Source organism: Notechis scutatus, chromosome 8 (genome assembly GCF_049901735.1).
Source record: "Notechis scutatus isolate UNSWTSFEM ecotype Mainland chromosome 8, rNotScu1.2, whole genome shotgun sequence".
Taxonomy (NCBI): Eukaryota; Metazoa; Chordata; class Lepidosauria; order Squamata; family Elapidae; genus Notechis; species Notechis scutatus.
This window is the reverse complement of record NC_142016.1, coordinates 25,733,089-25,746,456: the sequence shown is the minus strand read 5'-3', so window position 1 is coordinate 25,746,456 and position 13,368 is coordinate 25,733,089. Positions and strand designations below refer to the sequence as shown.

Below are 13,368 nucleotides of genomic sequence, written 5' to 3'. Positions count from 1 at the left end.
ACAGATACCTGTGGGAGGAATCCAGCGCAAGCACCTGGGTTCCCACAATCCCCTCCCACCAGGCCTTTCCCCCTTTTGCAGGTTTAGTCCTTCGACTTATAACAGTTCATTTAGTGACCGTTCGAATTTACAGCAGCCCTGGAAAGCCCCTTGGGACCCATTTCCACTCTTACGACCGTCATAGCAGCCCTGGGGCCACATGATCAGAATCCAGGCGCTTGGCCACTGGCTCACTTTGCGGCATCCCCGAGGGTCCCGTGATCTCTCCACACACACCATTTTTTTGCAACCAAATTCGACAGGGGAAGCCAGATCCACTTTTGACAACCAGGTGGCTAAGCTTAAAAATCGCGCAGCGATTCGCTTTAACAGACCGCGGCGAGGAAAGTTGTACGAGGGAGCAAAAAGTTCACTTCTAACCTCGGTCTTGCTCGGTGAGAGACATTCGGGGGGTGTCCGTCGTGGGTGTTAAGTCGAGGATTACCTCTCAAATTTGATTTTTTTTTTTTTTGCAAGCCTGCCCCCCCTCCCGCTCTCTTCCCCCCCACCCCCCCAATCGCGCCCCCAAATCCCCTGCCGTCAAATCAACAGTCCTCGGGTGGGGAGTCTTGAGCTGCGAAAATGTTGGTCTCTTTAGTATAAATAGGCATTCACCATTTCTATAATTTAAACGCTTTTTCAGACACGACAGTAACAAACGTTTAGAGCAGGTAGTAGTAAAGTTAACGAAAGGCACCGGGGGGGGTGAGACGGGACAGAGGGAGGAACAGCGTTGCTGTCGGCAGTTTCCAGATGTGGTTTTCTTTGGAGGGGGGAAGGAAGGCAAAAAGATGGAGGGAGGGGAGATCTTGGCTGCCAGACACCAGCTGGCTTCTTACAGAGGTCACAGGGGGCAGACATGCATAGGGGGGAGAGGGGGAGGTCAGGGAAAAGAAGAAGGAAAAGCAAATTAATACTGTCTTTTTGTCCATCCCGCTGCAAAGAATCCAAGTGGAACTGATGGGGGGAATGTAAGTTCCTTCCTTCCTCACTTCCAGATGAAGCAGAGGGGGGTCCGCAGTTGTATGGCTTTTTAATCCTGGGGGAAGAAGAGACACTCCTGTCGTTGTGTTCGGTCCTCCGTTCACCCTGGGGGTGGGTGGGTGGGTGGGTGTCTTCGATCGGCTGGGCTGAATTTTGCAACCCGCAGAGCCCGAAAGGGGCCCTGAACGAAGCCGACGGCGTTGCGAACGATCCCTTGTTGGGTATGGGAATTGTGCCGAGCATTCGCACACACAAACCCTGGTCAACTCGAACGAATGCAGAGCTTTGGCCCGAGCAAGGAAATTGCCAGCGATGAAACAGACCCACAAAACATTCCCGGGATCTCAAGGGATACCCCACTCCTCCCACGATCGACTGGGCTTTCAGGAATCGGTCCTACCAGGTGAATTTTCCTACGGCTTCATCAAAATGCTGGGGGTTTCTTCCCCCACCCCTGCTTGGGTATCAGCACAATCAGATGGAGCATGATTTGAATACTCCAAAGCGCAGCTCGGACTGCGCATAACCTACAAAGTCGACAGAGGAGACAAGTTATACAGAGAGAGTGTCGCTTCCCACGGAGACTTACAGGACTTACAGCTAAGCTGGCTGGGGAATTCTGGGAGGTGAAATCCACACGACTTCAAGTGACCAAGGTGGAGAACGTTGCTCTAATGCAGGGGTGGATCGACTCCAGAATTCCCCACTTGGCCACTGGGAGTTGAAGCCTGGGCCAGGACTTCAACTCCCTTGGCAAGAAGATTTGGACTTCCACTCCAGCATCTTTTGCTGGAGGAGGAGGAATTCTGGGAGTGGAAGTCCTCCAGGCTTAAAGTGGCCAAGGTTGGACACCCTGCTCTAATGCACAGGGTCTTCCAACTTGGCAGAGTTTTAAGACTTGTGGACTTCAGCTCCCAGAATTCCTTAGCTAACCTGACTGGAGGAGGAATTCTGGGAATTGACGCCCAAGAAGTCTTAAACTTGCCAAGTTTGGGGACCCCTGCTCTAATGGGCACCCAACAATTCAATGGGGCATCTGTAGAAATGCTATTCATTTATACCTCACTGCTGTCTTATATAGCCGCTAAATGTAAGCCAAGCTCTTTATTTTTTTTCTTCTCACTGATCAAGTCCACTGGGAAGCTTAAAACTGGTTAAAAATCGGCACCGTGGCAACCAACCCGATTCAAAGCCAACCAAAATATGCGTCTCTCAAAGGAAAGATCCTTGATGGAAACAACGAACATATTTTGACATTTATAATCACCCATAATGCAATTCCAGCTTCTCTCTCTCTAAATAAAAAGACGCCAAGACTATCCCTTAATTGTCCACAGGCCCAAAACATAGTCGGGATGTTTTTCAGACTTCGTGCTAAATTTAAAACGCCTTTTAAAACATGTTTTGGTTTGGCTCTGAATCTTGTTTTTGGAGCAGCTGGGTTGGGAAACCTTCCTCGTTGGCCTTATGCAACCCCGGCTTAAAATCTGGCTCAGGCTGAGCAAGCTGAGAGCCAACGAGAATTCAACGTCTTGTTCTGTCGTTTCCTGGGCAACTTTAAGAAGTTTAGACTCTCGACTCCCAGAATGCATCCTGGGGCTGGGGAATTCTGGGGGGGTTGGAAGCCTATTCATCTTTAAAAGTTCCTGAGGTTGGAAAATACAGCTTTACTGACTTAAATAACCAACCCAGGAACGTGACTACCTAGCAATCAAGGAGAGTCTTTGTAGCTCAGGGTTGAAACGAGGGGGTCTCTGGGCTTTCTTGCAGACGTTCCATGACCCAACTAGGCAACATCATCAGTAGCTGGTAAGGAGGGAGGTTTGCTCACCAAACCCCACTCCTTACTACCACTGGTGTTGTCTAGTTTGGGTCATGAAACGTCTGCAAGAAAACCACCATGCCGAGAGAGCACCAAGGGCCCCTCATGACCACGTAACCTTGACCAGCGTTCCCGAAAGACCAAGACTGTCTGGACTAGTCGGTCACGTCAAGAGGGAGGACCGTAGCTCTAGAAGCCAGGATTTGCCAGGAACCATCCTAAATATTTACTTTTTGTGACCAAAAAGAACTTCCCCAGGAGGTGAACCTCTGAACCTAAGCTAAACAAAGTAAGCAACTGACCGGACAAGCGTCAGATGCTGCAGCTACGTAGTCTAGAGCAGGGTCTCCTACCTTGGCCAGTTTAAGCCTGGAGGACTTCAACTCCCAGAATTCCCAGCCATAGGTCCAGGCCCAACAGGTCAGAGAGATTCGATGATTAAGCCAGGGGTCTCCGACCTAGGCCACTTTTAAGACTTGTGGACTGCAACTCCCAGAATCCCTCAGCCAGCCAGGAATGATAGAGTTGGAAGAGGCAAGAAGGATGATCTAAGTCAGGGGTCTCCAACCTTAGCCACTTTAAGACTTGTGGACTTCAACTCCCAGAATCCCTCAGCCAGCCAGGAATGATAGAGTTGGAAGAGGCAAGAAGGATGATCTAAGTCAGGGGTCTCCAACCTTGGCCACTTTTAAGACTTGTGGACTGCAACTCCCAGAATCAGCTCAGCAAGCCAGGAATGATAGAGTTGGAAGAGGCAAGAAGGATGATCTGTCAGGGTAGTCTCCAATCTTAGCTACTTTGGAGACTTGCTGGACTGTGTCTAACTCCCAGAATCTCCTCAGCCAGCAACTTCTGGGAGTTGAAGCCCACACCTCTTCAAGTGGCCGAGAAGCATCGGCCTGGATGGAGTTTCATTAAAGGTTGCGGAACCGGTCTACGCAAATCAACAGTGTGGATGTGCTGGGATCGCCAATGCGTAACGGTCAGCAATGACCCCAAAAAAATGTGTCGGAGAGAAAGAATCAAATGTGGCCAGAAATTGCCGGTCCCGAGACCCACCCACCCCTGGCGTGAGTGGGATGGAGAAAGGAGCGGAATCGGTGGATGAAATACTCCTTGAGAAACATCAGGTCGTCGCCCACGGCTGTTGCGGTACGAGGACCAACCGATGGGCAGAAAAACTCCCATTTTGCTTTGGAGGGGACCGAGAGGGAGGCAGGAAACGGAAGGCGAGGCCCCGCCACACAACAAAGGACGCCGGAAACAACGGATGGCAAGAATTCCCTGGCAGCATCGCGCTGGATCTCAAAAGGTTTGTAAGCAGTGTCTTTTAGGAGCGTCCGCGGAGGAAGTCCGAGAGAGAACCCTCTGCCGGACAAGAGGTACGATGGCTACCTCCGGTCGGCAGAAATACTGGAACTTTCTGTGCAAAAACGGGATTAAAGCAGAGGGGAAGGAGGGAAGGGAGGGGAAAGAAAAGGACGGTTACACGCAGCAGGGAGTGATGGTCATCTACCCTGTACAAAAACTTTCCTTCTGGGAGGGTTTTCTCCCCCCTAAGCAGCCAGGAAGATGGGAGTTAGGGATAGGCTGGGCTGGGTCAAAGAGCAACCCGAATTTCTGTCTGGATGGAAGGGGGGAAAGGGGGGAGGACAGGATAGCTCAGTTCACCTTTGTGCAAAATCAGCCCCTCCAAGCACCCTGTGCTCAAACCTCAACATTAAATAAAAGAGTTTGTTAATTAATACTTTTAAATAGCGGAGAGGCCGCCGTTCATCCTGCACTAACGTCGTCGGCCTCGAGAGGTTAACGGTTAAGGATTCCAACTTGCCACACAGTCAGGTTTCACAGGCGAGGGAGGGAGCGGGGGAGAGAGACAACCTGTACACACGTTGAAAATGTCAGAAAACTTTTCCCGTCTTGGTCACGTTTGCTGCGTGGAGCGAAGGAACCGGAATCAGTTCCAATCCAGTATCCAAGCCGAGCGTTGAGTTAGTGCCGCTTACACGATTGTGCCGCTGGGAGAGCCCCCGTTCTGGGAATTCAGGATCTGAAAAAAAAAAATCAAAAGGTGAGGGCAGGGTTTAAATATCCACGTGGCTAGTTATGTTCTAACCAGACTCCCTGAGACCATAATTAATCACACGCTTAGTCCCAACAACTCTCTTTTTATTTCAATGCTGGGAATTATGTTCATTCCCAGCCATGAGTCCCCCAAACAGTTCCTCGAGATAAGCACCCACTTTTCTCTCCTTCGAATGGCTGCCAACAACTGAAGTGCTAAATTAACTGTAAAAAGCTAAACTGAATACAAAGTCCCCACAGAGCTTTAAGGTTTAATCCGAACAGAGTGGACAAAGTTGCTTCCTGCAAAGGTCCCTGTCCCTTTGCTCCTCCTCTATGTCTTATGGGAGGGCCAATCATCTCCAAGCCTTACTCCCAAGTTGCCCCTTTTGTCCCAGCTGCTCTTGCCTTCTGGCAGCTCTGTGCATGCGTGCACTGGGAACAGGCTCCCCTGGTTCCTCTTCCTCGCTGCTGCCAGACTCCAGAGGCTCCAGAGTCAGCACCCCACTCCCAGATGGCCCTGGCCCCATCTCTGCATTGGATGCAGGACCCTCGTCCGAGTCCTCCCCAAACTCCCGACTGGCCCATGTTCCTCCCCACTGTCTGACTCTGCTGCCATCTCCACAGGGTGACGGATGACCACAAGTTAGTCCTGTGGGGTGAATCCGCAGAGGTGAAATTAGTCTGAGCTGGTCATCGGTGCTTCCTACCTACCAATTAATCATGTCACATCTTCCTTCTGGCCTGCGATTCTGGCCTTTTACAGTTAACCAAGCCATCGCTCTCTGCTTATCTACCTGGATCTGCCCCGGGACAGGCTTACAGGATCTAGTGGTCACCGGCTCCACCAGCTGGCTAAGGCAGAGCGGATCTCTGGCTGGAGAATAAAGGCTAAATAAACCCAGGAATGCAACTAGAAATAAAGAGAAGTCAGATTTGCACAGGAGGGAACCTCAAGGGCATCTTAAAGCAGCAGGAACCAAGTACAGAAGAAGAGAATATTCCTAGGTCAGGGCTGAACGTGGTATCAGGGCACTGATGATGTTATCTAGTTTGGTCATGAAACGTCCGCAAGGAAAGAACTGGGCCCAGAGAGCACTAAGGACCCCACAGTCCTCCTCCTCCTCCTCCTCTCCCTCCTCCTTAAAGGTAAAGGTTCCTCTTGGACATCCGTGCTAGTCGTTCCCGGGTCTAGGGGGCGCTGCTCATCTCTGTTACGAAGCCGAAGAGCCACGCTGTCCGAAGATGTTTCCGTGGTCACGTGGCCGGCAGGACTAAACGCCGAAGGCGCCTGGAATGCTGTTACCTTCCCACCAAAGTGGTCCCTATTTTTCTACTTGCATTTTTTAAAATATGCTTTTGAACTGCTCGGTTGGCAGAAGCTGAGACAAGGAATGGGAGCTCACTCCGTTCTGTGGTGCTGGGGATTCAAACCGCTGAACTGCCGAGCTTTCCTATCGACAAGCTCAGTGTCTTGGTCCCTGAGCCACCGCGTCTCACGTCCTCCTCATGGAATCTCAAATTACAGGTAGCCCTCACAATTATTCATTTAGTGACCCTTTGAAGTTACACCAGCACGGAACAGAGTGACTTACGACACAACCGTTGCGGTTGTCAAAATTCTTGACGCTTGGCAACCGGCATGTATTATTTATGTCCTGGGGCTCACACAGTCGCTATGTGTGACCCTTCCCAGTCGTCTTTCGAAAAACAAAGTCAATGAGCGGAAACCGGATTTGCTTATTGATTGTGGGATTCAGTTAACCACTGTGGCCAGAAAGGTCATAAAGGGAGGCATGGCTCACTCCACAATTCCCTTGCTTAGCAACAGAAATTCTGAACTCGACTGTGGTCGTACTTCAAGAGCTACACTGGAAGAAGCCTCACCTACTGAAGAGTGCTGGCCAATCCCAGCTCAAACACTGAATAGCCCTTAGACTTATATACCACTTCACGGTGATTTCCAGCCCCCTCTAAGCGGTTTAGAGTCAGCAAATTGCCCCCCAAAAATCTGGGCCCTCATTTTACCCACCTCGGAAGGATGGGAGGCTGAGTCCAACCTTTAGCCAGTCAGGATCAAACTGCTGGCAGTGGGCAGAATTAGCCAGCAATACTCCATTCTAACCACTGTCTAACCAGGGCTCACCCTCCCTCCCTCCATCTTCCTTCCTTCCTTAGCACTTAGCAATAGCACTTATATAACGCTTCACAGGGCTTTTACAGCCCTAAGAGGTTTACAGAGTCAGCCTTTTGCCCTCAATAATCTGGGTCCTCATTTTATAGACCTCGCAAGGATGGGAAGGCTGAGTCAACCTGAAGCTGGTCAGAATCGAACTGCTTCGAACTGCTGTCAGTGGGCCGAGTCAGCCTGCAATGCTGCATCCTAACCCCTGCAGCCACCAGGGCTCTTCCCCTCTTGAAGGAGACGTCTAAGCGATGAGTAACCCAGCCGGAGAGAGCCGCCATGCCCACTTACCGCCTTGCCTGGCCTGGCCCAGGTGCAGATCAGGCCTTCCTGGCAGGCGGTGATAATACAGTCCTCCAGGAAAAGCAAGACCGTCAGCCGCTCGTGGGCGATCTTCTTGCACACCAGGGGCTCCAGCAGGGGCACCTCGTGGATGCGGGGGCACAGGGCCGTGCCCAACACCTTGGCTGTGTCCAGCTTGCTCTTGGGCACCACGTTCAGCTTGTCGCTGCTCTTGCTGATGTTGCCCAGGCTGTGGTAACGTTTGTGCTCTTTCTCCGCGTTCTTGTCCCTCCGCTCCTGCAGGGTGAGGGTGGCGAACTTGCCGATGCTGAAGGGCACCGTCCCGTCCGCCGCGTGGCTTTTGGCAGCGCCGGTGACGGCCGGGTGGGGCAGGCTGTTGGAGCGGGAGAGGGAGCGGGGGAGCGGGCCCCCTCCGCCGCCCGACTCGGCGGCCAGGTTGCTTCCCCCGCTGCCTGAGGGAGGGATGCCGGCGCCGAAGGCGTTGGTGAGCGTTCGGGTGCGGGTCAGCAGCGGGTGGGGGTACAGGACGTCTTCCGTCAGGTCCCAGAGGCAGAACTGGGTGTCCTGCCCGGCGGAGCCGAAGCGGTAGGTGACCGAGGGGGTGCTTTTGGCGCTGTGCTTGGACAGGTGGGAGAGAGTGCTGCTGGTCCTCACCCGCCCAAACTCGGACGGATCCTGGAGGTCCTCGTCGCTGCCGCTCAGCTCCCCGCTCTCCTCGTCCTCCGTGCTGGTGGTGTAGGGGTCGAAGGCCACCGCGTTGACCCAGGACTTGTGGCCGTGGCCCCGGGCGATGACCCGTCCCTCCGCAAAGGACCACACCGTGACCAGGTCGTCCTCGCCCCCCGTGACGACGTAGCGCCCGTCGGGGCTCCAGCAGACGCACAGCAGCCCCCCAAAGTAGCTCTTCATCATGCCCTGCAGCAGCATGGAGTCGAAGTGGAAGACGCGCAGGCAGCCGTCCTGGCTGACGCACGCCAGGTAGCGCCCGTCGGGCGAGAAGGCAAACTCGTTGAGGGCCCCTTCGCCCACCGCCCACTTCAGCAGGGGGTTCCGGGCGTTCTTGCTCTTGCAGGCGTAAACCGTGAAGCCCTCGCCCTGCTTAAGGAGGGTGTACTGGGGGGCGGCCGAGACGCAGGGCTGCTCCACGTTGTACAGGTACAGGTGGCCGCTGGCGTGGGAGGCCAGGAAGAGGCTCTCCGACTCGGGGATCCACTTCACGAAGGTGACCTTGGACTTGTCGATGAGCCTCTGGGGGAAATTGGGGGGTGGTGGTGGAGAGAGACAGAAACAAAAGGTGAAAAAGACCCTCAGGGGCCTCTCAGCCCCCCACCCCAATTGCAGGCAAATTCTGAGCACGCCCGAAAAAAATCCAGCCCATTCCGTATTCCTGAAAGGGACCCCGATTGCTAGACAGAGGTCATCTAGAACAAGGGTCTTCAAACTGGACAGCTTTAAGGCTTGTGGGCTTCAACTCCCCAAATTCCTCCATGTTAGCTCCGGAATTCTGGGAGTTGAAGTCCACGAGCCTTAAATTTGCCAAGTTGGAAGGCCTTTGCTCTACAGAATTTAAGGCCAAGCATCTTTGCTACCTTTAATTTTTAAAAAAAATCCTACAATGGCTTCCTTGAACCCCAATATTTGAAACAATTTGGAAATCCCAAATTGAACGGCTGAGAGCTGCCAATACTCATGCCAAGGGGGAGAAATTAAAAATGCTTCCAAATAGGAAGGTTTGTGTGTGATTGTGTGTCCCTGGCTGCTGCTCTTGACTTTTGTCTAAATCTGAGGTCTCCAAACTTGGCAACTTTTAAGGCTTGTGGACTTCAACTCCCAGGATTCCTCCGCCAGTCAGGTTAGTTCAGGAATTCTGGGAGTTGAAGTCCACAAGCCTTAAAACTTGCCAAGTTTGGAGACCCCTGATCTCGGCGAATAACTCTGGGCAGCTTACAATCCCCCCAAAAAGACATTACAAATTAAGAACCTTTCAAAACAATAATAAAGACAGAGCAAAAGCACAAAAAACATCCAGATTGTCCCGAATGCCTGCTTCGCGTGGGGAGTTTTGTAAATCTAAGCCAGCATCCGAGAGATGGGATGGATTGGAGCGCCTACTGGATCCGTCCCTGGAAACCACTCCCTGCAGGAAAAGGCGACCCCATTTTAAGTCTCAGAACAGCCAGGAGATCGCAAGGCACCATGCAAATTTGAGGGTTAATTGCTGCACGATTCCACCCACAGAGCTCAAGCTTTGAGTCATCTTTCTGTCAAAGCTGCAAAACCACAAGCCGTACGGTCTGAGAAGGGCTGCAATAAAGCTGCCGCTTGATTAATCTGCTAATTACAATCAGTAGTGGGAGGAAGTCATTAAGTAGAGACTGAAAACAGGGGAGACTTTCCCAGATATTCAGCTCTAGAAGTTGCATAAATCCCAAGCAAGCGGCAGCCAGAAATGTGGGAAACGACAGTCTCTGATTCGGAGATCCAGAAGCTATTTTAGCTGCCTGATCCCACTGAACGGAGCCGGGCTGAGCCGAAAGATCCCCAGGTTGGTGGTTTCCTTGCAGGCATTTCACGATCCAGCTAGGTAACATCACCAGTGCTAGAAGGGAGCGGGGTTTGTTTATTTATACTGGCTTGCCCTGTAAGTGTTGGTAGAAATGTTTTCTTGGTAGTTTCCTCGATTATTCTGTGTTTACTGTTTGAGTTGGTAGTTCTTTGGTTGAGGTATTGTTTACTGCTTGATGGGTGGTCTGGTGTTGATTTTGGCGTTAATCTCTGCTCATCTAAGTGTTGATAAACAATCATTACCAACAATAGTAAGCCATAGCCAAATCAAGGCACCACTAAGAATACTTCTACCAATACTGACAGAGCAAGGCACTGCATATAAAAAGAAAGCAAACCCCATTCCCTCCTAGCACTGATGATGTTACCTAGCTGGGTCATGAAACGTCTGCAAGAAAACCTCCAAGCTCAGAGAACACCAAGGACCCCAGAGACGATCTCCTCCTCCTCCTCCTCTTCCTTCTTCTCTTCCCCTGCACACTCCCTTCTAGCACTGACGTTGTTACCTAGTTGGGCCATGAAACGTCTGCAAGAAACTACCAAGCTCAGAGAGCATCTGGGACCCCTCAATCCTCCTCTTTCTCCTACCCACAATCCCCACTCCCTTCTAGGACGGATGTTGTTACCTAGTTGGGTCATGAAACGTCTGCATGGACACCAAGCTCAGGGAGCACCAAGGACCCTCCAATTCCACCCTGAGCTACAAAGACCGTCTTCTGTAAGTCAGCCATGCTCCCCTGGACTCACCTCCTCATTAAATAGCTTACTGGTATCTTTCTTGATGAGATCCAAGTATTGCACTTGCCCAGCTGAGAAGCCAACCAAGAGGGAGATGCTTTCGGAAGCCGCCGTGAACTGGTTGAAGTCATGGCAGGTGGGCTGCGTCCCCTTATAGATCCGCTTGTCGATGGGTTTCTTCAGATCGATGGACTGGGAAGGTCACGAAAGACGAGAGATATTTAAAAAGCAAGAGGCCAGGAGCTCACATTAAAGAAAGCTGGTCTCTGGCTGGTCCTTTTTATAGCAGCCATGAATAATTCAGGCTTGCCCACTGTCAGTCCAAAAATTTAGATTCCCTATTTTGACTGTTATTAATGAAAGAGTTCTTTATTGGCCAAAAAAGCCCCCACTGGAGGTTCCAATTTGGGGGAAGCTTCCTTGCCAGGGGTCAGTGGAGATTCTCAGTCCTCCCGGTCATGGTTGTCCCAAAGGGCTTTTTCCCCAAAAGGAAACTTGGACCTTCCTGGAATTTTCCCCCTTTGAACTGAAGCAAATCCCAAATCCTTCTGGCCTCCATCTGCCCCCACCCCAGTGACCCCTCCAGCCCCCACTCCCACCCCCCAGCCCTGGATCTCCCTCTCCGCCCCCCCACTGCCCCCCCCCCTGGGCAATTCTGCTTTGCCTTTTCTTGGCCCAAACCTTCCAGCTTTGCCCATCCTCCACATGGACTCTCCCCTCCAGGGTCTCCCCAAATCCTTCTGGCATCCCCCCCATTGCCTCCATCCACCCCCACCCCGATCTCTCCCCCCCCAGCCCCCTCCAACTGCTGGGGGCTCCCCAAGTCCTCCTTGCACCCCACACCTGGGTGCCTCCCCCCAGCCCCATCTCAGTGTCCATTCCCACCCCACCCCACCTGCTGCCCCCACCCTCCCTGGGCAGTTCTGCTTTGCTTCTTCTGGGCTGAGACCTTGTAGCTTTGGCAAGTGGATTCTCCCCTCCCGGGTCTCCCCAAATCCTCCATACACCCCCCACCCTGGATCTCCCCCTCCCCCCTCCAGCCTCGGATCTCCCCTCCAGCCCCTCCGACTGCTGTCCCCGCCCTTCCCGGACCCCCAAATCCTCCTTGCACCCCCTTTCCCCCCACCTCAGGGGAACCCCACCCAGCGCCCCTCCCCGGGGCTCACCCTTCTTCCCCGTCCGGCGGCGCCCGCGGAGCCCGAGTAGAAGTAGAGCTCCCGGCCCAGGTTGAAGCAGACGCGGCTCCGCTCAGGCGCCCGGGCCGCCCGCCTCTCCGTCCGCGCAGGGCTCGCCTCCCCCGGCCAGGCCCAGCCGCACCAGCGAGAGCCGCACCGGCGGCAGCGACGGGGCAGGCGGCGCGGGGGCTCCGGCGGGGGGCGGCAGGGGCGGCGGCGGGGCCGGGGTGGCGGCGGCGGGCGGGGCTCCGGGGGCGGCGGCGGGTCGGGCGCGCGGCTCGGGGCCGCCCAGCAGCCGGTAGGAGCCCTCGCGGGTGCGGAACTGGCTCTTGATCTCGTGCGGCGGCGCCTGCGGGGGCGGCGGGGGCGGGGGCAGCCTCCGTCCGGGGCCGGCGCCGGGGAGCCACCGCCGCCGCCATCTTCCCTCCGGCCCGGCCGCCGCCTCCCGGAAGTTGCGACCCCGCGCTCGCCTCCGCGCCGGAAGTCGCGCGGAGGCGAGGCGAGGTCCAGGCGGGAGACGAGGGAGCGGGACGTTGCCGAGCAACGGCTGGGCCGGGCCACCCGGGGAGGAGGCGGGGCGGAGGTCGCCTTGGCAACGATTTAAAAGAGCTGGAGGCTGCGCCCGGCTGCCTGGGCGGAGCTCTCTCTGCGCAGGCGCCGCCCATAGCATGGGAGTCTCCGGCCTGGGCTACTTTTTTTATCGCTTCAGGTTCACTGGAGGTCATCTAGTCTAGCCCCCTGCTGAAGCAGGGCGACCCTAAGACCATTTCAGACAAATGACTTGTCCAATCTCTTCTTAATAACCTCCAGTGTTGGAGCAGCCACAACTTCTGGGGAGCAAGTCGTTCCACAGGTTAATTGTTTCAAGAGTCTGGAAGTTTCTCCTCCTCAGTTCCAGGTTGCTTCTCTCCTTGATGGGTTTTCCACCCGTCCGCTTCTTGTCCTCTTTTTCCCCTCAAATATTGGGAAGGCTGCTATCACTAGAGATACCAGCAACGGTTCTTCCCATGTTTTACTCTCCCCTGTTGCTTTTCTTTTACATTGTTTCCAAAGTCTCAACATCGTTTTTGCAAAACTGTTTGCAAAAATGCCTGTTTATGTAAGCAATAGCTTTATATATTTTCATGGTTTATATATTATATATTTTATACATATTATATATTTTTATGGTTTATATATTATATACATATTATATATTTTTATGGTTTATATATTTATGTTTATGGAAGGGTTGAGCCCGGTGGGATTTGAACTGGCGAAGTGCAGGCAGCTGGAGCACTCTAACCACTGCACCACCACGGCTCGTGTTCAAGCGTTTGCTCTTGGCTCATACCAAGGATTACATTAGCCTTTCTGGCAGCTGCTGCAGATTTCTGGCTCCTGTTGAAGCAATTAAGGCTCCATCTCCCAGTGACTGTTCTGAAGCCAGGTTTCACCTAAATCTCCATTTACATCAGGGTCTCAACCTTGGCCACTTTAAACCTGGAGGACTT

The 13,368-nt window shown here is 53.3% G+C and overlaps 1 protein-coding gene across 2 annotated transcripts; it reads right to left on the bottom strand.

The window, feature by feature from the left end:
* Window positions 1-4,116: 4,116 nt before the first annotated feature.
* Window positions 4,117-12,007, bottom strand: DMWD (DM1 locus, WD repeat containing). Of its 2 annotated transcripts, XM_087971276.1 has the most exons (4): window positions 11,867-12,007; window positions 10,730-10,892; window positions 7,386-8,645; window positions 4,117-4,895 (listed from the first exon to the last, which is right to left on the bottom strand). In XM_087971276.1, the coding sequence occupies exons 2-4, from the start codon at window positions 10,829-10,831 to the stop codon at window positions 4,848-4,850; spliced, it is 1,410 nt and encodes a 469-aa protein (XP_087827402.1). In that variant the 5' UTR covers window positions 10,832-10,892; window positions 11,867-12,007; the 3' UTR covers window positions 4,117-4,847. The 2 variants fall into 2 exon arrangements, with proteins under 2 accessions (XP_087827402.1, XP_087827403.1); XM_087971277.1 differs by lacking the exon at window positions 11,867-12,007 and having other exon boundaries at window positions 10,710-10,892.
* Window positions 12,008-13,368: the final 1,361 nt, after the last annotated feature.

Excerpts from the sequence above, each read along its gene's own strand:
- DMWD (XM_087971276.1), bottom strand. The coding sequence starts at position 10,831 with ATGACTTCAACCAGTTCACGGCGGCTTCCGAAAGCATCTCCCTCTTGG. Across the intron at positions 8,646-10,729 it reads TCTCATCAAGAAAGATACCA|AGGCTCATCGACAAGTCCAA; the intron begins GTAAGCTATTTA and ends AATTTCCCCCAG. Across the intron at positions 4,896-7,385 it reads GGGCCAGGCCAGGCAAGGCG|ATCCTGAATTCCCAGAACGG; the intron begins GTAAGTGGGCAT and ends TTTTTTTTTCAG.